The sequence below is a fragment of the Rhineura floridana genome, chromosome 3 (assembly GCF_030035675.1).
Source record: "Rhineura floridana isolate rRhiFlo1 chromosome 3, rRhiFlo1.hap2, whole genome shotgun sequence".
In the NCBI taxonomy this organism is placed as follows: Eukaryota; Metazoa; Chordata; class Lepidosauria; order Squamata; family Rhineuridae; genus Rhineura; species Rhineura floridana.
The window spans coordinates 112363239-112387727 of NC_084482.1; the positions used below are offsets into that span (position 1 = coordinate 112363239).

The window sequence follows — 24489 nt, forward strand, 5'->3', positions numbered from 1 at the left end:
TCAAAAGAATCTGGGGGGAGAAAAAAAGCAACCCTCCACAAAAGGATTACAAAATGACAGGGTGTTGCTGCAGAGAAATGGGAGGAGCCTTGTTGGGATTCACTACTTCATTAAAAATAAATATGGCTGGACAAAGTTTCCATATGGAAACTGTCCAGTGCACAGCCTCCAAGGACAACAGACATGACAGAGAGTCTTGTGCAGCGCTGCTGTCACCTTTACCATCACCACACAAGGTGAATGGTTCAAGAGAGGTCCTTTGCCACATGTAGTGGGCTGCAGTGATGGTAACAGCAGCATTGGGAAGAACTCTCTAAGCCAGGAATGGAGACCTTCAGGCCCAGGGGCAGAATGTGGCCCTCTAGGCACCTCCGTGTAGCCCCTGGGACTCTTCCCAGGCCATGCTTCCTCCCTGGGTCCCAGCTGCGATCCACTCTCCTTGCGTGCTTTTGCGTGGCTGGAGTGCACCCTTGAGCTATATTAATAATGCCTCTTGTTTGCTTGGATTAAGGATGGGGGATAAATTTAAATTTGTGTAAGGCAAACCTACCCAATTTGCACTTTCCAAAACAATACACAAACTGAAACACAGCTGTCCTTCAAACTTTGCACTTCTCCAAATTTTGCAGTGCAGTTCTCCAGTCAAGTGAGGTGTACAAGAATGCATGTGCTAGGATAAAGTGTGCATAAAAATGCACATAATTGTGAAAATAACATACCGAATCAATATGTTAGGGGGAATTGTTTTGAAAAATGTGTATATCAGGGGAAATTACCTGAAAAAATGTGTATATTAGGCAAGATTTCATACAAAAATGTGTGCATTAGGAGAAATTTGCTGATGAACGTTCACGAGGGCTTTTTTATTATTGCAAACTGATGTGGAGAACTGAATTTCAGATTAGAAAAATGAGAAACAGAGGCAAACCAAAATAGACTGATTTGCCTATCCCTAGCCTGGATGGAGGGGATGTTTGTGTGAAACCTCGGGCTTACGTGTAGCTGAAATGTAGCCTACTACAAAAAGGTAAGAATCCTGTCCATTGCATCACCCACTTTTTTCCATCTGGCCCGACCTACCACTAGCATGCACCCCCCTCCCCCAAGAAGCTACCCATGAGGGAATGTGGCCTTTTGGCTGAAAAAGCCCCCCCCCCGATCCAAGCCATATGAGATGAATGGCCTAGTGTGTCTCACATTGGTTAGGCAGTCTCATTAGGGCTACCATAATTGTTGTCACAGCTGTTGCACCTACCAAAGAGAGAAATAGATGGTGTGAGAAAAAGGCAGCAAGGGTTGGAGCAAGGAGGGGTGGAAAGGGAGGGGCACAGGGAGAAGTGGGAGGGATCGGGAAGTGATTGGGAAAGGCTGGCCCTGTCATAGCAGCATAGTGAAGTGACCTGCTTCACGCAGCATATGGGAACAGGAGGGAGTATAGATGAAGGCAGGCATTGAAGCCTGAATGGTGCAGCAGGACTTTTGATAGTGTTGGCCTGAGTGGAGGATGGGGGTGCCATTTAGGCTCTGCTTCAGGCAGCAAAGTGTCTTGGGCTAGCACTTGGTGGGGAAGGAGAAATGAGGATTTGAGTCTACCCCAGGAATAGGGCCGGCACCAGGCATGACTGGGCCCTTGGGCATTAGCCTGCCCTGGGCCCGCAGCACTGTAGCCCAACGCCTCTACTCCCATACAGGAAGCATGGGGTTAATAAGCCCACCTGCGTGCTCCACCCACCTCTCCTGTTGAGTGAATGGCATGTGTGCATAGCATACATGCCTGCCATCAACCAAGATGGTGGTGTCAGTATCAGCCCCTTAGGGAAGCCCCCACCGCCATCTTAGGTGATGGTAGGCATGCACGTACAGCACATACAACACTCACCCTGGCAGGAGAGAGAGGTAGTGTGTTTGTGGGCAGGCTTATTAAAGCCTGCACTGTCTGTACTGGGCGGGGTGGTGGTGCCTGGAAGCTCCTTGATCCCTGGCAGGATTAGATTGCAGGACCTGATGCTGCCATGGATCAAGGGACTGGAGCGCCATCCTCCCACCCTAAGGACGGGCCCTTCAGGGGCCCCTCTGGGCCACAGTGGCCCTTGGCCCTCACCCTCTGGCGCCAGCCCTACCCAGGAAGGACTGGAGGGGTAGAGGTGAGGACTAGAATGAATGGGATGGAGTACAAGGGACTGGAGGAATGGAGAATTGGGGGCTGGAGCCCTCCCACCCATGAAACATCATGGGCCTTTAGCTGATGTATTCTATAAATGTTCATATTCAAATAATCTGATGTAACAGTTATGTAACAGTTTCTTATGCAAGCACTTGACTATATGTGTTCAGTCACGTATAAGATGTTTAAGGGTAAGAAGTATTAGTTTTCAAGACTGTGCACAGAAAACCATTTCCCCCCTACAATGTGATGTTGTAAGCCTGCCATTTCTGATGATGTACAGAAAAAGGCAGCAAGGCTTTGTTATCTTATGGCTAACCAGTTTTTACAATTTACAATTCAAGTTGTATCCTGGAAAAGTTGGAACAAGTCACAAGAAACATAACTAGCAGTGCTGTGATAAATAGACGTACACTTTAAGACAGGGTTGCCAACCTTTTTGGGCCAGTGGACACAACTGGGATCTTGAGAAAATGCTGTGGGTAAAAGTAAAGGTAAAGGTGTCCCCGCACTTATAGTGCGAGTCGTTTCTGACTCTTAGGATGACGTCTTGCGACGTTTACGAGGCAGACCGTATATATGGGGTGGGATTGCCAGTTCCTTCCCGGCCTTTCTTTACCCCCCAGCATATGCCAGGTACTCATTTTACCGACCACGGATGGATGGAAGGCTGAGTGGACCTCGACCCCTTTTACCGGAGATTCGACTTCCTCCTTCCGTTGGAATCGAACTCCGGCCTTGAGCAGAGCTTCAGCTGCGTTACCGCCGCTTACCACTCTGCGCCATGGAGGATCTTTTTAGTGCTGTGGGTACCACTCACAAAATGGCTACCTTGACACTTGTGTGGCATAACACAAAATAGCTGCCATGGGCATGTGCCATAACACAAAATGGTATATCTAAAAACAGAGAAGGTGATTGGATCACAAAATGGCACAGGCAAGCGCCCCACCCATCAGTAAGGAAAAGGAAGCCTACATCAGTCGCCACCACACTTGTTCAAAAGAAGCTCTTTTTATCTCTTATTTGTTCAGAACAGATAAGCAGGTGGATATCCAACCGGGCATCCAATGAAATGGGGGCATGTCCAATGTAGGAGAAGCCAAGCCACAGCAAACAGGAATTGAGCAGGAAGAGCAAACTATCTTTCTGTTCTGTCTGGATCAGGAGAGGCAGTTGAAGTGCTGGACTGGTGCTTGGAAGCTTTGATGGGCTGGATGTGGGCCAATAAACTGAGGCTGAATCCTGAAAATACAGAGGTGTTATATGTCAAGAGTTCTCATGTCCAGGAAATCAGGAGGCAGCCTGTTCTGGATGGGGTTGCATTCCCCTGGAAGGAGTAGGTTCACAATCTGGGAATACTCCTGGTTCCAATATTGTCACTGGAGGGCTCAGGTGGCCTCAGTGGCTAGGAGTGCCTTTTCCTGCTCTGGCTGGTTCACCAGCTTTGGCCCCTTTTGGACAGAGATGACTTGGCCACAGTATTCCATGCTCTGGTAAGTTCCAGATTGGATTATTGCAATGCGTTCTATGTGGGTCTGCCCTTGAAGACCACTCAGAAACTGGAATTGCTCCAAAATGCATCATCCAGATTACTGGCTGGGGTTCCTTTTAGATCTCATATAACCCCTATTTTAAAATAGCTGCATTGGTTGCAATTTCACTTCCAGGGCCAGTTCAAGGTGCTCATTCTAATGATTGCAGCCCTTAATGACTTAGGTCACAAATATTGGAAAGACTTCCTCCTTCCCTATAGACCCTCTCAGGTGTTGAGATCAGCAGAGGGGGCCCTTTTGGTAGTTCTGCCACCTTTGGAAACTCAGGAGGTGGTGGCCCAGGAGAGGGCATTCTCTGTGGTGGCCCCTAAGCTATGGAGCTCCCTTTTCAGGAAGGTGCATCTGGCAACTTTGCTTTACAGTTTTATGCGAATGCTGAAGATGCATCTCTTTACCCTAGTCTTTCATACCTGAGACATGTATTTTTAGGACTCACCCTATTTTGGGATTTTAATTGTTTTTAAATTGTTTTTAATGTCATATTTTAAAATTTTGTAAGCCACCCTAGGACCTTTGGGTGAATGATAATAATAACAACAACAACAACAACAATAATAATATGACTCATGCATTGGGATTTTTGAGGGGATATTTACTTTACTAAACAGTACTGACAAAAACACTGATTTCCATGGATGCCATCTTGGTGGCCCCTGAGGGGACAATTATTGGTCTTCTTAATGCCCATGATGAATTTCACACAAATTTTGCTTTTGACTTAAAGTACATGAAGAATTTTGCTGAGAGGTGATTGAGGAATGCTTTTAGTCTGGCAGATCCTTCATGTCTAAACTCCCAGGGAAAGGGCCATTGTTCAGCGATAGAGCATCTGCCTTGCATGCCGAAGGTCCCAGGTTCAATCCCCGGCATCTCCAGGTAGGGCTGGGAGAGACTCCTGCCTGAAACCCTGGAGAGCTTCTGCCAGTCAGTGTAGACAATACTGAGCTAGATAGACCAATGGTCTGATTCTGTATGAGGCAGCTTCCTATGTTCCTCTGAATCCCTTTCCATTTGCTGAAACAGCATAGCAACAGGGGGGAGAGAACAGAGCCTCCACAGAGAATAGGGTATTGGAGGCAAAGGAAATGCAAGCTCGCTCTCGTTCTCGCTCTCCAATAGTTTCTCCCCTGATGTAGTTCTGGGTGGGACAGAGCATGAACTAAAAGCCTGTAATCCTTGGCACAGAACTATAAGCAAGCCACTTGTTTTCATGAATCAGCGTTTCCTCTAGCAGCAGACAGTGAAGTGGATGGTGGCGCTGAGAACACACTGAGGAAATGACAGAGATTCAAATGGTGGAATCATACAGCTAGAAAGGAGGAACTCCAGGCTCATGGAGATGGGAAAGAAAGATTCTACTTCTCTGTAATTTATGTTACCCATCTGCTCGTACCACTTGGAAAATCTTGGAAAGCATCTGAAGCAACTTTCTCATAGTTTAGGATGTTTCCAGAGGCTGGAAAGTCCTTAGATCACACACTTTGCATGCAGAAGGTTCCAGTTTGACTCCCTGGCATCTCCAGGCAGGGCTGGGAAAGACCTCTGTCTGGACCCCTGGGAAGTCGCTGGCAGTCAGTTCAGACCATATGAGCCAATATAGATCAATGATCTGACTTAGTATGATGCAGGTGTGGGGAACCTTTGGCCCGCTGGATGTTGCTGAAATGCAACTCCCATCAGCCCTAGAGTTGTAGTTCAGCAACATCTGGAGGGCCAATAGTTCCCCACCCCTGATACAATGTCTAAATAACCGCGGCATCATCGTTCCTCAAAAGGATCACATACTCCAGCCCCTTCATACTACTCATTTCCTAGAAACACCAGGTGCCATTCTTAAACACAGATGAGAAGGATTACAACATACTCAGTAATGAATGTCACTTTTCCTGATCTGGGTCCATATGCCAAACTGGATCAGCACTGGTACCCATAGAACTAACTGGAGCAATTATGCCTAGAGACGTTCTATATGAATGGCTATCCTTGTGCATTGTCAGCTTGCAGCAAGCCAAATTGCACTGTAGCCAATAGAGTAGTCTCAGACCATTTGCTTAGTGTCACAGCCTCGTTGACAACATGTAGCACATATATTAAGGCTAGGCAGGGAATTTGGTTGCACAGCACACATCTCCTTATACAACCTCTGGCAGTTTCTCCCTCCCTCCCTCCCTTTTCTCTAATCTTGAAGCCCTTACAAATTTGGGCCACTTCTAGTGTGTCTATTACTAACTAGGGATGGCCTCAATTTCTGCAATAATCAAATTTGCCATTGGATTAATTATTGTCTCTGATATTCTCTATCTTTGCGGGGAGAATTTTGAAGTAGCAACTCTCTGTGCCTGGTTTCTGATTCATTCTTCTTCTTTTCTGATTCTTTTTTTTAATTGCTTTGAAATCATTGATAGTGTGATACTTTTATCGATGTACTTTCTATGTGAGCTCTTCAAATGTGTATTCTCTTTCACTGATGTCAGTGAAGAATGTCCATGCCTGCACTCGTGTGTGTCATGATGCCCAGGTTTATTGGTTAGTCTTTTCCCTTGGGCAAATGGCTGTAGCAGAATCGGATGGCACATACCACAAATATGCAGGCTTTTTTTTGATGGAAACTCTTCTGGGAAATCCATTTCTTGATCCAAGTAAATATTTCAGAATGCCCTGGGTTAATCACACAGACCAATCCATTCCAGGACTTGTTGCTAATATGCAGGGAGAGATAGGACCTGAACACTCCTATTGTTGCCCATGTGGTGTGTGTGTGTGGTATGTGTGTGTGTGTGAATGTTGGCCACCGTAGACTTCCAGTTTAAAGGGAACTGGTGGTTTTAAAATAATCAAATAACATATTCTATAGCTAGTTAAGCAATCAGAAAACAGGTATAAAATGCTTGGGCGGGACATAGCATTAAATGGGAGCCATAGAGGTATGGCACTGTCACTGGTTCCAGAATGGAAATACAACATTTGCACTAGGAACTTTCCTGTGCCTGACTGAAAGTTGTTTGACATATTTCTGGGATCTCTTTCTCTCTCTCCATCTAGTGTTTTCCAGATTTTTCAGATTAGTTCTCAGATATGAATACAGCACTCTGACAACAATGTCAGCAGGATATTTTATTCACTGAACTCATGGAGAACTGATAATTCCATGAGGTCATGTGTCTTTCCCAAGGTCATCCACAGAAAAACTGATATAGCTGGGCAAGGAATTCACAGATCCTGCTTTCTGGACCCATACTTCCTCTTACAGTGACCATTTGAGACTGCCAAATAATATGTCCTTCCATGTATAAACTTAGCCTGAAGGATGTCAATGGGACAGGACACTGACTTCATCTCTGTTCCCCTTACAGGAAAGAAAGATGTCCCTCCCTGCTTCCCCGACGTGGACTCCACGACTGCTGCGACGACAGCCTAGCAGTTTGGATGGTTGGGTGAGCCCAGCCCAAACTCCAGAGCCTGAGGATGGGCTTATGGAGGCCTTTCGAGTAGCCAGTGTCATGACCCCGCCTCCTCCACCCATGTCTCCATCATGGAGTGAAAGATCTCTGTCCCCATTTCGGCAGGAGACTGACCCCAAGTCGAGCCGGCAGATGCAGGCGCTACTGGCCAGAAACATCATAAATGCTGCCAAAAGGAAGAGCTCTTCTCCCAAAGCCGTGACGATAGAGAGCTTCAGGCCCTTCACTCCCCCTGCCGCTTCCTCAGGTGGTAGCCCTAAGAGCATGGGTAACCATTCCCCAAGCCCTCTGCCATCTCCTAGGCCAACAAGGGTGGACGGCTACAGGCATGTCTCCCTCCCTGTCAGCACTGCACCGCTACAGATCAGTGTACCTTCAAACAACAGCCCCAGGTTACTAGGCAGCCAGTCTCCAACCTATAAAAGCCCACTGCAGTCTCCAAAAGCAGCACGGGTGAATGGGAACAAGTACTTCACAATGCCTGCCAGCACTGGAGCATCGCTCTACAATGCAGCCACATCCAATAATGGCCCAAGAACAACAGGCACCCATTCTGTAGCCCACAGGGATCCCTTGCAGTCTCCAAAAGCTACCATCTTGGATAGTCACAGGATCTTCGCACCCCCAGCAACTACAACCAGAAAATCATCATGTATCTGTCCTAAGAATCTAGGCACCTCTTCCCCAGTCATCAAAAGCCCTTTGCCGTCTCCTGTGGTAGGAGCACATTCTCCGGTGAAGTGCTGTGCTTCCATGTCACCCACCAACTCAGATGTGTCCCTCGACTCTGAAGACTCTGGCATCAAGTCACCCAGCATCCGCAGCTTCAACATTTGTCCACGGGGCTGGAATGGAAGCCTGAGGCTGAAGAGGGGTAGCCTTCCTGCAGAAGCACCCTGTACCTCCTAAACGTTGGTAGCAGACGCGACCAAGAAAGAAGTTGTGAAGTCTGTCGCCAAAACATATACGCGGACCTACAGCCACCTAATCCGACCAATCTAGTTAAGCATCAAGAGGAAGGAACTGGGCCTGCGCAGATGTAACACCTTCACCGTAAGCCTGCCACTTTCTGGAGATTTCGAACAAGAAGCCAGAGCCTATTTGTTTGTGGGAAAGACTTTTCAAGGCAGAGGTACTCTAAAACCAAGGGAAACGTAGCTGAGGTTCTACCCCAACATGCCCGATTTCCGTAGGATCCCCTTTAGTCCCCATCCCCACTGCATTTACATGTGTATTTGGCTTTCACAAGCTTTGATTCAGCTATCTTTGCTGCTGGACTGGAGCCACTGGTGACTTGCTTGCTCAAAGGAGGCCGATGAGGTTTTGACTGCTTTTGTTGTCACTCTGTAACATCCTGTGGGAGGAGGACAATCACATGCACACACACACACAGCTTGCAGCATAATCCCCAGCAGTCTGTCAGCGAGAGAGCAGGAGGAGAGGCCTGCCTTCCACTATAGCTCTTACTGTTTTTCCTCTACTCTGATAGGGGTCAGAGTCACAAGTCAAGTCAGTCTCCATTCCAATTGCCTGAGAGGCTGAGGAGAAAGTGGGGAACAATGGGCAAGAAGTCCACTCAGCAGTTATCCCTACTGGCTGATCTGTCTAATGTACCTTTTCCATCCAAGATGAGGCCTGGCTTTACCCAAATCCATGTGAACCCAAAGAAGATAGCCTCATGGCACCCTTCTCTCCCTCTGCGGGAGACACCCTAGAACTGAGGATGCTGGAGATCTGCATTAGGACACTATCCCTGTATCCTGGGATGGGGGGTATGGAATATCCCACAGTGGTGGGATAGCTGCTCAGTCCAGGAAAGGGCAAAGGGGAAACACACAACCCAAAATCAGACAACAGTATAAATATGATGGTCCTGGACTCAAATCTCCAGAATGCTATCTATGTCAAATCAATCAATCAATCTAGAACTCTTCCTACAGAGAAATAATTATTGGCCCAGCATTTGAAGAGAGGATGATAAACACCACATGTCCTCAGCAAGACTATATTGAGGCTAATACACACAAGTCAGTGCCAGCCTGGTAAACATCCTCTTTGACAGGGGGGGAAAGACCAACCCACACATTTGTGCTATGAAACTTGCCCTAATGAGGGTCAGGCAAGGGACCTGTCTGCATGGAGGTGTTCCTGTGAGAGTTCTGAGAGAGTGTCGACTCAAGCACAGGTGAGAATATGAATCCTTTAAGATGGGGAGGGCCATAAGCATTTCCCCCTGGACTACAGATCTCCTTAAGGGGCTGGGAGGAGATGCCGGGCCCCCATGTATTGATCAAGGACTTGCAGGATGGACAGCCTACTGGTTACTCCCACCACCCCAATCCGTTATCTTTTTCATGACAGCAAAATGAAGAGATTGATGTCTGCCTGGTTTTGAAGAGTGTGCAAGGAATCCAATGTGAGGCAGGAAAAAGAAGACAAGTCACGAGAAGGAGAACCTTTTAGTTAGGTTCCTCCTGATCTGGTTCTAGAAAAGAGGATGGATGCAGCAAATGGCCTTGTAAATGGGTGCATGTTCCCAATCCACCTGCCATAAGGATCACAAGGTGGCAGGGCATATTTCTGAATCACTGGGCAACAATAAATAAACGGGGAGCCTCCTTGCCACATATCTCCCAAAGTCAGGGGAATGCCACCTGTGCAGTAAAAAAGTCAAAACCGCTTGGAGCTGGAATTTGCTTATTGGACTCCTGCCGGAGACACCTTTGCTTCTTTGCTATGGTTTTTCCCATTTACCATCATGATGAAGGGCCCAATAAATGGACTTTCCTATTTTATGCTACCTGGCAAGGCCCCCTATCAATGGCTACCTACTTCCAGCCGGTTTCTCTCTTTCCTGTGGGTATTGTGTGATGCGGTGCCATATAGGCGATACGCTGCTTGGCATTGGCTGGGGCCGTATCAGGTGTTTTCCCCACTTGCTTTTAGTTCTGCAGCAGTCATCCTTTATTTTTATCCCTGCAACCTTTAAAAAGAAGAACATGCATTCTGTCTCAATTTAAGGCAAGCCAGAAATGAGTAAGCAAGGTCCCCATCTTTGTTTTCTTCTGGTCATGCACGGCTTATGTGGGAGAGCAGGCAGGGGATGCTTCAAGCCGTGGGTTCCTTGGAAGCATGCCAAGGCAAGACAGCCAATCTTATCACATGGCACTGACATTGCTGTCCTTTTATTGCTTTAGCAGTGCAGATTCACAGCAGGCTACCTATTCAAAGGCTCCCATTTTGGGGGTCAAGGAGAAGCAGGGTACAGTGCACCACCATTACTGGAGTCATCTGGAGATCACAAGCACCAGGTAGAAACGATATCACAGAGAAAAGGGAAACTGGCAAGATTTGGATTGTTTATATCCACAACCTTGCTGAAACATGAGACTTGGTTCAGTTTGTAAGGCTGCCAGTGGCTACTAGCCGTGATGGCTATGCTCTGTCTCTACTGTCGGAGGCAGTATGCCTCTGAATACCGATTGCTGGGAACCCCAAGTGGAGAGAGTGCTGTTACACTCAGGTCCTGCTTTCAGGTTTCCCGTGAGCATCCGCTTGGCCACTATGAGACTAGGATGATGGACTACATGGGCCACTGGCCTGACCTAGCAAGGCTCTCTTTATGTTCTTATGTAGTTCAGGTGTTCCCACACGTATTACTAAGGGAATCCACCAATGGAATTTGGTCTTTTCAGGGAAGGATGTACAGATCTCAGCCTTGGGATGGGTGAGAATTTCAATTCAGTTCACATTTCAAGCAGAATTTATCAAATTCACAATTTCTGAAACAATATGGGAATCGAAACACAGCCATCCTTCGAAATTCGCATTTATTAAAATTTTGAGATGCAGTTTGCCAACTAAACAATATTTACAAAAATGCATATATTAGGGGAAAGTGTGCATAAAAATGAATATATGAGTGAAAATAACATGCAAAAAGGCATGAAATGATCAGAAATCGCTTGCAAAAATGTGTACCTTTGTCAAAACTGCCTACAAAAAATGTGTTTATTTGGAAAAATCCACACTAAAATGGGGGAGAATTTTCATGAGGATTTAAAAAAAAAAAATCGCAGATTGCTGCAAAAATGTAGAGAACTGAATTTAATATTGGAAAAATGAGAAACTGAGAGGACTGAAACAGACAGATATTTCCATCCCTAGCCTTGAGTGACTCCCTGTTAACCTATTACTCTCCACTGCCCCTGATACTCATGTTTGGCAGCCTCTCAACCCAGCATTTGAGCCTGATGATGCCATTTGCTGTAGTCAGCAACAGTAGAGGCTCATGGAGAGTGAAGCGAAAGCAAAGATTCTGCTACCGCAGGGACCCGAGTTCTGCCTTGACAGCACAGATAGCGGTAAGAACAGCCAGTGCTACAAAACGTTTGCTTCCCTGGCAGCTGCTGGGTTCCCTGGGCTTAGAGGTTAAACGGATACTTTGCTGCTTCTCTGGTTTCACTGGAGAAATGGCAAGTGCGAAAAGAATATTAGATCCCGCATTAGATCACACACTGAGGCTTCTGTTGCTGTGACTGATTGGCCTAAGTGATAAATTTCAGTCCCACAGGCAGGGAGCTCATGGATACATCAGATGCTATTCTCAGCTAGAGCTCTCTGCTTTGGAGAAGAAATGGCAAAATGAGGATGGGGAGAAGGTTGATGGTGCCCTCTAGAGGCTCATTATATCAATGACAAGATTTTCCACTCCTGAGAGTGTGGTAGAAAAACGTGCCTAAGGGCCCTCCAGACTGGTGTTTTATTGTGGGTGTATTCTGACACATGATCTTTCTTAACACAATAATAATGCATTAGTGGTGGGTTCCTTCTGCTTTTAGTTTGTTCTGTGATGCTTTCCCAATGCGCATTATTGCTATAGCACAATGAAAGCAGAACACTTGTGGTATAAAAAGTCATGGGACTCCAGCAGGAAGTTACAGAATATGCACTGATTGGAAGTGACTAGCCAGTGTGGCTGCCCAAGAACTTTTGCAGGCACAACAGTATTGAAAGTGGGATCACATGTGACTGTCCCACAAGTGTCAAGAATACAAAGCATCGTGAATGTGCAATAAAAAGGATGTTTGAAGAAGCCCTAAGAGAAAGCCAAGCATGATTGTAACACCAGTTGGTTGAGCTTTTCACAAAGAGAACACTGTGGCAGAGAGACAGCTCTTCCCCTTATCTTCTGGGAAGAAATTCTTGGTTAGTTAGTGGAAGGAAACGTTGCATGTCGTTGAGTGTGTGTGAGAGAGGCACTGATCTGGGAGAAGGTTTAAAAGATGTCAAGACTCTCTACAGGGCTCCTGTTGTTCCCTGAGCCGTGCAGGCAGCCAGCAGCCTCTAAAACACATTGCTTCTTGCAGTTTAAAGATGAGGGAATTGCAAACATGAAGTGCAAAACATGTACCGGCATATCCCTGTACTTTCCAGAGACAAAAGCTTCTGCTTTCCCCTAGAATGGATTTTTTAAAAGAAAGAGTTAAATTTGATGGATGAAATGTGTTATATCTGTGGTTCCCAGTATAGCCTTTGAGAGCTCTCTCTCCAGGCCTAAGCCCTGTTAAGAATCGGTGGCCTCCTAAGCAATCTTTGAAGCAGTGCTAAGTTGCGTTTAAAGAAAGGCTAAAGCTCTCCTGCAGATAGGTGGAGAAAGAGATTTAAAGGCAGCTGCTTGTACCTCTTGTCCCTGACTTCACAGTTCCTACTCCTGTCTCCAGTTTTATCATGTGAACGTGATGCCTCCTGTCACTGAGGAAGCACAGAGCTGATGTTTGTGTGCCAGATGTCTGCAAGTAGTCCTGATGTGTGCAAATTGGCCAAGAGGGGGGAGGGCAAGGTGGTCATCAGATCAAAGAGTGGTCTCATCTAAGCTGACCTTTGTCCCTCCTTGGAAAACCTAGTGAGCTCCATTCTGTTGCTCTTCTGCTGCTTGCTAATCCCAATTCTATGAGAAGCCTTTACCTCTCCATGGGATGATACCACATGATCTCAGAAAATGCTATAACAGCCAAGGCCCAAGAAGGTGAAGTATGATCTACAAGGTATTAATGTAAGTGGAAGTGAAAGCAAGAATGAAATACAGAGTCCTCCTTTCAGTATCTCCTAGTGCAGCCTTCCCCAACCTGGTGTACTCCAGATATTTTGGACTACATCACCCATCAGCCCCAGCTGCCATGGCCAATGGTCTGGGATGGTGGGAATTACAATCCAAAACATCTGGAGGGCACCACGTTGGCGGTGGCTGCCCTAGTGTGATTGCATTGATCAAACCTTATTCCAGTATGATAATAAACTATGATGTCTAGGGATTGAGTTTGCTATCTGTTTCTGTTCCATTTTTCAATTTGTCAAATGGGCTGCCAGTTCCTATTCGCTATAAATTGTGTTCCACTAGTTATCACAATTCCTGATTCTCCCTTTTTTTATTTTTTTCTGAAAAATTACATAATTTTCTCCACTATTCCTTAATGTATACAGCAGCAGCAGTTTACAAAAATAATTAGGTAATACATAATTCTTGCCACAGATTTTTTTAAAAAAATATTATGGTGTTGCTAAGAGCTGCGAATGCATGCAAAGAGTGGGAGCCTGTTCGACAATGAGACAAACTTTGGATTATCCCAGAATTTGATACCAAATCCGATTTTATGAATATTCTACACTATCCCTAATGATGTCTTAAGTGTATTGTCAAGCTCCAGGTACTCAGATTCAGTAGCATGATTATCCCCTTTTTTACAATACAAATATTCCAGCTAAATCAAGTTGAAGATTGATTTTTGTTGAACAGGATTTTTCTCTCTATTGTTCATTTTTGGGCTTTTAAAAAGCTTTGTAAAAAAAAAGTTTGTTTTTCAAAATAGCAACAGTGTAAAATTTCTCTTATGTATTCAGATACATGTATATGTAAATAGTAACAATGACTTCTGAAATAATGTATGACCTGCAATGTCCACTCTGCAAGATAATGTGCACAGCATCATTTTCTATTTGCTCACTCAGTGCAAGCAAACAGGTCTGTTATGAAAATAATTTATCTATGATTATTTTCCATTATATGATCAGTCAGTTATAAGACGTGCATTATTACACAGCAACATGCCCCTCATGTAAGTTACAAAGCAAGCTGAATTGGGGACATATTGAATATGCAAATATTGAACAGCATACACCTTTGCACAGCTACTCAGAAGTAAGCCCCACTGAATTCAGTAGAAGAGGTAAGCATAGAGCCTAAATTTATTAATCCCTAACTCCCATGCTAGGGATGGAGTCCATTAGCCGGTGCTGCTTTGAAAGTATTCCATTGGCCTGACAGGTGGTATTGATTCATGTTCATTCTTTGTCTGCTATGTTGCTTTTATCAATCTGATTTTTTTTCTCCCCAAAATATCAATGTTAATATTGATATTACTATCAATAAAGGAAAGCAGCTTCCACTGAGGCTGGTCAGTTTCATGTTAGCAAGCAGTGACTGGCTGTTTCCTTTTGGAAAGGAAAGGAGGAAAGCAGCTTTCAGTGGCCCCGTCCCCACCTCCTCCTCGGCAGACCTAGGGAGTCCTTAACATGGACGAGACTCTCTAGCCTTGCCTTTTAATCATTTAACAGATTAACACTACAGAGATAATAAGGCAAGCCTAGAGAGGCTTGCTCATGTCAAGGACTCTCTAGACCAGCCTTTCCCAACCGCTGTGCCTCCAGATGTTGTTGGACCACAACTCCCATCAGCCTCAGCCATTGGCAATACTGGCTGAGGCTGATGGGAGTTGTGGTCCAACAACATCTGGAGGCACACTGGTTGGGAAAGGCTGCTCTAGACACTCTCTAAGCTTGCTTTTTAATTGCTGTTATGCTTGGCTTGCTTCCTCCTCACTTGGAGCTTGGATTATTTGAATGGAGGGAGGTGGCATAGAGAGGCTTGTACAGCTGTGCTGTGCTGTGAGTGACAATATATTTGAGAGAAAAGAAGGATATATTTGAGGGGGGGTAATCCGATGCCAGGGGAAAGCCACTGAATTTTGGAGCAAACAGGATCGCTCCACAAAATGGAGAGTATACGGACCATTGAAAAATCCAGTGCTAAATCCTAATTCAGTAGAATTTTTGCCCATCCCTATCCCATGCTTCTAAATGAGAGGTTAGGTCTCCTTGCACACATCTAGACTCAGTTTCACAACAGAAACCTTGACTTCCCTATTCATGAAAGATCCCAGATAGGGATTTATTCCAAAGTTCTCATGAGCACAACTGTTTCCCAATTTACAAGCAATTTGTATGCAAAGCAGATATGCAAGTTCTATTATATTGCTGCTTCCCTGGGCATTTCTCCCAGAAAAGAATGAACAAGAGGAAGGATGTATTCTTATTCCAGACATAATACACTGCCATGGTTGGAGCTGGCAGCTCAATTCAACAGAAACACAGAAGAGCTGCCCAAGCAGAATGATGTTGTTCATTAATCCTTGTCTCACTAAGGGGCCTCTTGGGCGAGACGTGACTTCTTGGCTTGTGGGACATCTTCATCCTGAACTTGGATAACCAAGAACACACTGGGCTTGCTGTATCTTCACCAGATGCTCTTTGCATTAGCACTGTGCCACACCTCTGCATAACAAGCTCCAAAATAAATATGAAATTAGCCCACACAGTCTGGTTATATTGTGTCATTTTGGAAGCAAACTATCAGCTATGAGGAAAGACCCTTCCCTCCATCAATGTTTGCATGTGATCTCCACGGGTTCATTTGCATATGCAAGCAGCATGGTATGGGGCTTAGAGTGTTGCACTAGAACCTGGTACCCCAGCAGGATTCAAATCTCCACTTGGCCATTAAGCTTTCAGGGTGGCCTTGAGATAGTCACCATCTCTCAGCCTAACCTATCTCACTGTGCACACCATCTCGAGCTCTTGGGAGGAAAGGTGGGATACAAATGTAATAATAATGACAATAATAGCAACAGCAACAACTGCAGGGAAGCGGAATAATCTTTTCAGGCTGAAACTCCTCAGATGGTAGTCACCTGACAAAAGAAATAGCTGTTGGAAATGAAAATAGTAGCACTGGGAAACTGTAGGAACATACCTCACTGAGGGAAATCACAAGTTAAAAAAAGACTCTGTTGCGGCAAAGATGCTTGTGTGTTTGTTCTTCATTCAGTTTATTTATTTAGGCTCGTAGCCCTTTCCATCCCAAAGGCTCAGGGCAGGTAACAAAAGCAATCTGTCCCCGTTCCTCAACCAAAACACAATAAACGTTGTGTTAAAATATCATTGAAATTGCCACACCCTTTTCTGATTTAAACCAAGCCCCCAAACCCAGTTCAAACTATTTCCTTTACAATACTTCCAAAAGGGATTCAGGCTAAAAGTCTTCTGGAAGGGAAGAAGCAATCACCAAAAACACTGCTCTTCATGCCCTGCCATCTGAATCTTATGCAGAGACTGTCGCTGCGTACGCACCAAATATTTAAATCACATTGAAAGGACATTTACACACACACACACACAAAGAATCCTGGGAACTGTAGTTTCTTAAGGGTGCTGGGAATTGTAGCTCTGGGAATTGTAGCTCACAGTTCCCAGGATGGGAACACATAGGAAATACACCTACAGGACACACATATTAGGCACACACAGTCCCTGCTCCTCAGCAGTTACAAGCTGATCTGCTGAGAAGGGTAGATTATTGTCTCCTCCCTGCTCAACATGTGATCAAGCTGATGAGTGGGGAGGGGGTGATTTGCATCCTTATCTGATCATTAGGCTGGGCAGAGGGGTTTCAACCTCTCAGTCTACCCCAGCACTGCTGTCACAAATTATTTCTGCTGCCACTGCCAGACTCAGTCTGGTCTTGGAGCCTAGAAAAAAATTGCTTCGAGACTGGATCAGACCTCTAGGTCAGGGATTAGCCACCTCTGGTTTGCAACGGGGTGAAGAACCTCTCACCCTCCAGATGTTGCTGAAGTACAACTCTGATCAATCCCAGCAAGTGTGGCCAATGACCATTGGTGATGGGAATTGTAGTTCAACAATATCTGGAGGGCCAAAGGTTCCTGCCACCTGATTTACAAGAAGGTCACTGGGAGGGATAGGGTAGCCAGGTGAAAAAGAGGGCTGCTGAACTTTTAGTAGTTGTGTAGAAAATGGAATTTCAGTAGGTGTAACTTGCATGACATTGCCTATTAAGCATGTAGGAACTGTGTCCTCTTTTTTTTACCAGGCCATCAGCCTAGGGAGTAGGGGAGTAGAGGAAGAGATGGAGCAGTGAAATTGCCAGGCTGGAAAGCTATGATTAGAAGAACCTCTACAAGTTACAGAAAAATAGCAGGTACAGGAGAAGAGCAGTGCAGTGAAATGGACAGTTTGGAAAGCTGCATTTAGCTTAGATAGGGGATCCTTCGTCCTATCTATCTGAAAATTGAAAAGTCTGATCCTTTGGAGGAGGAGCAGAATGCCTGAAAGTGTCATGCCAATAGATTTTCAAACATAGAAGCTAAACGTAGGAGAAATGCAGGTCAGTCTACCCCTAAAAACAACGGGAAGATTATTGAATGTGTGCCCTTTCCTAACTGCCTTTACAATGGCAATTTTTATTGCCATTGGTTGAAGAGGTTCTTCACCCCTTTTTATTAAGCTGTATGAAATTTGTCAGGTCAAATGCCATGCCAAATAGTAGAATATCTGAAAAATTAAGTTACATGCAGCATATATTTGTAAGGGTCTCCCTTTAAATCAGTGGAACATACAAAAATGAGTGAAAACTGAAATGAATGAATCAATAATGGATAAAAATGAAGCAAATGCAACTAAAAGAAAAATGAAAGAAATGAACGTTTAAAAATGAAAGTGACTGAAAAACAGTGGATGCAATTCAAGGCTGCATGGTTAGGTAATTAGATAATTTGCCAAGGGAGGCCATACGAAACAGAGTAGCATTTGAGTGTTGTTATTGTTACGTTTATTATTGTATTTCATTTATGAATTGCTTCCCATGAGGCACCCTGAAGGGATTTACAATATAATAACATATGTAAAAACAGCTACATATATAAAAACAATCATAAATACTAAAACAGTCTAAAACAACGATAGCACATAGAATAAATTCAAATCTAAAATAGATACCAACTGGGATAAGGATGTGGAAGGCTGGTGCGGACCAGAGAGAGGGCATTCTCTGTTGTGGCCCCCACTCTCTGGAACTCCCTCCCTTTTGATCTCAGACATGCTCCCTCCTTGTCCAGCTATCGCCGAGCCTTGAAGACCTGGCTGTTCAGGCAGGCCTACAAGATTGAGACAGAGTAATTTATGTTACAATGAATTAAAGGATGGTTTTTAATTTTAAAATTGATGATGTTATTATATATATATGTATTGTTTTATTCTTGTTGTTCGTCGCCTAGAGTGTCCCTAACCCGGACAGATAGGCGACTGAAAAATAAAATTTATTATTATTATTATTGTGGAAAGAGGAATGTCTTCAGCAGGCACTGAAAAGATGACAGAGAAGCTGTCTGTCTGGTATGCAGTGGGAGGGAGTTCCAAAGGATAGGTGCTGCCACACTAAAGGCCTGATTCTAATATCCTGATAGGATGGTATCTGTGGGATGGGTTGGGTTGGGTAGGGTCTGTAGTGGGTGGGATGATCTTTTATGTATCCTGGGTCCCAGCTGTATAGGGCTTTGCACACCAATATCAGCACTTTGAACCTAGCCCGTAGCTAACTGGCAGCCAGTATTCACATATTTGGTCACATGGACTTAGCATAGGTGTCACTAGGGTGCATTCCCCCCATTTTTTAAATTGACCCGGGCAGTGTGTTTTATCAGCAGCTCAGTATGGCGTTCCCTAAGTTCACCTTTGTAACTAGAAAGGATTTCCCTGCTTAACTCTAATAATAATAATAATAACTCTAGCATGTCAGCAACTTCAGATGCTGCTAAAGCCAGTAAAGCCAGTAGATGAATGTCAGCCCCAGATGCATTTCAGACCGACCTGTGTAGGAGAGATATTAAGGCTACATAAGTCCTGCAATGTTGCAGATACCAATTAAAGTATGCATTAAAGCCTCTTTCTCTGAGAATGCAGTCAGGAAAAGTGACCACAAGATGGCAACCATAGTAAAACACAACATATGCCTTGCTGGCCCTGTTGAAAACGGGTGCTGTGATGGAAGTTGGATTTGAACATGAAATATAAAATTGTGTCCTGAACCAACTTTCATTCCAGTATCACAGACCTCAATGGAAATACACTGTAATGTATTCTATATATTTACTGGGCCACTTGGAAAAGGGCGAAGGGATTGATCTGGAGTTCAATATTGAAATAGAGATAGTGGTCCAACTTTCACTCCCTGATATCCACAGAGAGATAATGTTGCTCTGCATTTTGCATTTTTCTCACTCCATGGGGTGGGGTGTCAAGCTGGCATTTAGGACAACCATTTGGCACTCACTTTGTAAATGTGTTCAGCAGTTTATTTATAGCACAATAGCTCTACTGAACACTGAGATTATACAGCCACAAGAGTGGCTGTATACTATAGTCAGCATGGATTTTTCGCATTCCGCAATGTTAAATTGAAAATACCCTCCATGCCATTCTGATGCTTCCCATAAGTTCATTTCAAAACAAAACCTTATAAAACATATAGTCCTAAACTCAGAAATGCTTGTTTAACAACCCTCTAAATTTTCATGGCAATACACACGACAATCAGAGAGAATCGAGAGTTCAAAGTGTAAAAAGTGTGTGTGTGTGTGTGTATATATGAAGTCTTCCTAACAACCCTGTGAGGTAGGATTGCCTATTGGAAACCAAGGCAGCTCACAACAAGAAATAAATCCCTTTAAAATCCAACAACCATAAAAAGTATAAACAGTTGCAAAACAGCTTAAAGTGGCATGATTCTGAATTTTGGGTTGGGTGAATGTTCCTTATCACTTGAGGCTGCAGTTCTGTGCACGCTTCCCTGTTTGAGTAAGTCCCATTGAATACATTGGGACTTGCTTCTGAGTAAACAATCATAGAATTGCACTACAAATATCTTCACTGGTTGTGTAAATTACAAACATCTTTGACAGTCATGCTTATATAAATATTTTGACATACTATGTCCCGATAAGTATTTGATTTCACACTATGGTTGTAAATTATTATTTCCTCTACATTTTAAGTGTGCCCTTCTTCCTTTGGTGGTCATAGTTATCCTCTGTTGTTTTTATCCTGAGGGGCAGATTAGTCTGAGAGATGCTGAGTAGCCCATGGTCACCTAGTAAACTTTATAGCTCATTTCCATTTAAAAAAATTAATTAAAACGATTTACATGCAGGCAAAGTTTATTAAGAAGATCCACACAATACATTTAAAGCACATCCAACTTTCATTTGAAGTGGATGACTTTCCCTAAAGAATCTTGGGAAGTGTAGTTTCCCCCTCACAGTTATTGTTCCCACTACCCTTAACAAACCACAGTTCCCATGATTCTGTGTTGGGATTCATGTGCTTCAAATGTGTGTTTAATGTGCTTTAAATGAATGATGTGGATCTGCCCTAGGTATGCTGTGCATTCATTACTGAATTGAAAAAAACAATTTTAAAAGATACTTTTTTAAGCAACGGAAGGGCTGTAGCTCATTGGCAGGGCACATGCTTTTCATGTAAAGGTCCAAAATTCAATTTCTGGAAGAGACTATTGCCTGGAATCCTGGAGAGCCAATGTTAGTCCATGTGATCAGTACTGAGGTAGATGGTATCAAAAGGCCTGAGTCGGTACTGTGTAAAGTAGATTCCTTTGTTCCTAAAAGTGGAAAGAGACCCAAGGGCCACAGTGACACCAAAATGTATTTATGTATTTTATTTACAACATTTATATACTGCTTGATTGTAAAAAACCTCAAAGCGGTTTACAGAAGGAATTAAAACAATAAACAAAACAAATAAAATTATTGGCAAAAACAGACAGATATTTAAAAACATTCAAAATAATAACACCAACAATGAGTTAAAAACAGATAAAAAATACAATAGCTTCTACCTGCCTCTGTAGGCTTGCCTAAACAAAAAATGGGGCACTTGCTGGCCATGCCCCTAGTTTGGGAGGCTCTGGGCATCATCCAGATCAGTACCACAACCACTGGCTGGCCAGCAGGATCACGGGTGGTTGGCCTGTGCCCGCCCTGGGTCTAATGCTAGCCAACTCCCAAAGGCGATTCCCAAGTGCTTGTTGGGTTCCAACTGCTTGGCTTACTGCCATGCCAACCCTTCTTACTTGCTCCAATCAATAAAGTTGTGGCCTGTTGTCACCCATAAACCATTGTTTTATTCCCATTGTGGGGAGGATACAGCTTGCACCTGCTTCACAATCAATTCCACGTCCCAGGGAACTCTGAGAATTGTGGCTCTGTGAGGGGAATAGGGGTCTCCTAACAATTCTCAGCATGCTTAACAAATAACAGTTCCCAGGATGCTTTGTTTAGAGTGGTATAATATTGCTTTCATTAATGTATAGTGCAGTTGGGGGCTGACATCAATGTGATCACTTTTAATGCACAGCAGGCATTAAAAGGCGCAGATAGACAGTGGTCAGCTGAAAAGTGGCAGCCTTGCTTATATCTTATCTGCATGCATCATTTTGCTTTCGCCACTCGCCGCTAGTTCAGCTCGCCAAGAGTTTGCTCAGACCATGCCCCTTTCCTCAGCCAGAAATAAATTTCTGATGTAACATAGATTAAGGTCTTGTAATCTCAGCTGCAGGGGATCAAAAAAGACACCAGGGGGCAAGACCTGGGACAGCTGGAAAGCACCAACGCAGAGAATCTCTTGGGTGAGAAAAGGTGCCGAGGAAACCAAAACTGGGCTCTAATCCTCACCTGGGAAGTGCCTGCCATCTCAGGACTTCACAACAAGGCTTTGCAGTCTAAGGAAGGGCTCAAGCAGGTATGGGGGAATCTTATATCTTGCTTCAAGGGGTAGTTCAAACTAAGGGAGAGGCTGCTATGAGAAAACATTAAAGGAAAATGTTGGTACTCTCGACAATGTCTTCTAATTGCTTATATAATATGGATATTATCGAGGATCAGGCTACTCAACCGGTGTATCTTGCATAAGAGAGACCCTTGTAGAGTTGAAATTTGGGACTTTTATAAGCAGGAGATATTCCAGCAGCTGGTCATGGGGGAAAGATTTGGCAGCAGAGAGTATGCATTTGATGTCAAATCCAGCCCTGCCGCATGAAGGGGCGTTGTGCCTGTTTTATAGTGCCATGTGAAGTCTCTCTGATACAACTGTGGCACTGTGAGTGAGAGCGCTCCTTCCCCAAGGACACACAAGGGGTAGCAAATAGCCCAAATTCAAAGGAAGAGAGTGTGCAAGATTGAGTAAAGCTCAAAAGGATTGCTGTCTGTGAGGTCACTTAGACCGGAGGACAGCTCGGAACACTGAAGTGAAGAGGGGAAAAGGAAGGCTTGGTGGCCGTTCAGTGTTCCCGTATAGGGAACGCTCTTTGCAATGGCTAGACAGCCCAACCTAAAGTCCAAAAGGACAAGGGAGAAAATATTAGCACTCAGCTCAGAGCGTGATAGCTGTTTGCTCAGTCTATAAAAGAAAATGACTTCTGGCATTGAAATACTATATACCAGAGGTTCCCAAAATGTGCTCTGTGGACCACCAGTGGTCCACAAGCTTCATTCAGGTGGTATGCAGTGTTTCTGTAAAGAACACTTACCATTTGAATTCTGTGGAATTCAAATTGTCATACAACAAAATCCATAAAAGAAGCAATAAAAGTGCAATTAAAAATCCTAAGCGTCTTGCAACAGTGCATTACGTTTCATACAACAGGCAGGGGGGGGAATCATTGCCTGGTCCCCACCAAGTCCCCCAGCAATTTTCAAGCAGGGGAAAAGGTTGTCCAGTGAGTTCCCTCTCCTAGCTACAACACAAAATTACTTCAAATACCATGGAAGAATGCTGAGTGCCCCCACAGAGAAAAAGAAGGGAAATGAGCTCTTGATTCAAGCTGGTGATCTTTTCAAGCCATGAAATGCAGAGCTCTCTTGGCTCTGTAACATTAGCTCAGTCAGCTAAGTGCTAATTAGTTTTCCAGTTACTCATGCTGGCCTCAGGTGTCATGGTGTGTACCCTTCGGACTGTCTTGTGGCAGTAAGTAACAGAGGTTGGTTAAAAAGGTTCCTGTTGAAGGTCTTTGGGAGGCAGAGGCACTGACATTTACTAAAGAACTGTGGCTCTTTAATTTTGGGCAAAATGTAACGTGCTCCAGCCAAACAAGAGACTCTGCCTGAATTGGGACATGAAAGACGGAGATTATACCACAAAGCCTGGAGCTGCAAGGGGAAGTATATTCTCTCACCCAGCCACCATTGCCCACACATTCCTTAGATTCTCAAACATAGATCGATTTCCTACTGCCATCAATTGTTTGTTTGGATTCAACATCACATTTTTAGATGCAGCAATGTAGAAGACTGAATGAATTCAAATGGCTAATATGTCTAAATAATAGTTGGAATGTGAGCAGATGCGAGATAAAGCTGAAACTGTCAGCATGTTATTGGCAATGCTGTGCTCACTTACCCGGGACCCCATTGCAAAAGTCTAGGCTGATTATGTTAGGTACATGAGGCATTGTCATTGTCAGATGGATCAAAAGATAAGGGCAGAGAACTGGTGATGGAAGCATTTCATAAGGAAACAAGAGCATGATTCCATGGCAGCGATGGCAGTTGCATTTCCACCCTGAATTCTGACTCATTGGCTACCTAGTGAATATACATGGCACAAACTCAGCGTCCGAGAAGCCTGGTTTGGAGCTAATCTATAAGCATTTTTTAAAAACCATGCTGCAATGGTAGGAATAGGCTCCCCTCCCTCCAGAGCATATCAGTTTACATCAGAGGCATGTTTGCAGAACGATGCCAGCTGAAGTGGGTGTATAATTGATGACACCTTGCACAGCACAAGCCTAACTGTACCAATAGTAACTCCTATTGAATTCAGTGGGGCTTACCCCCAGGTAAACAGGGTTAGGATTGCAGCCTCATTCCTTGTAAAACCAAACTCAGCGCCATAATGTTTGCGATCTGCCATTTTTGTGCATGCAGGGCTTAACCTCTAGTGCCATTTGTGCCTTTGTAATCTCAGGATTAAGCACTCTTGTCTGCCTCCAACGTCAGTGAGATCACCATGTCAAAAATCCCTGCCTGCCTCTGTCTCAGTTCAAGGATCAGGGTTACATCTCCCAATCCTCCCAGGTCACTAACTTAAAATAGTTGCTGCTGAT

General features: G+C 44.4%; 2 protein-coding genes across 14 annotated transcripts in view; both read left to right on the plus strand.

Annotated features, from left to right (window-relative positions):
* SYNPO (synaptopodin) overlaps positions 1-14906 on the plus strand; it is a 101458-nt gene extending 86552 nt beyond the window's left edge. For both annotated transcript variants that reach the window (XM_061617406.1, XM_061617407.1), the window contains one exon: positions 7074-14906. In XM_061617406.1, the coding sequence (XP_061473390.1) occupies positions 7074-8090 (1017 nt within the window). In that variant the 3' untranslated portion in view covers positions 8091-14906. The remainder of the gene's footprint in view (positions 1-7073) is intronic.
* A 6962-nt stretch (positions 14907-21868) lies between these two features.
* Positions 21869-24489, plus strand: part of MYOZ3 (myozenin 3) — a 77456-nt gene continuing 74835 nt past the window's right edge. For 3 of the 12 annotated variants that reach the window (XM_061617392.1, XM_061617393.1, XM_061617395.1), the window contains exon 1: positions 21873-22127. The gene's annotated coding sequence lies outside the window, so the exon portion shown is untranslated. Of the gene's footprint in view, positions 22128-24489 lie in introns of all 12 variants that reach the window. The other 9 variants (XM_061617389.1, XM_061617388.1, XR_009761424.1 and 6 more) reach the window with 7 other exon arrangements.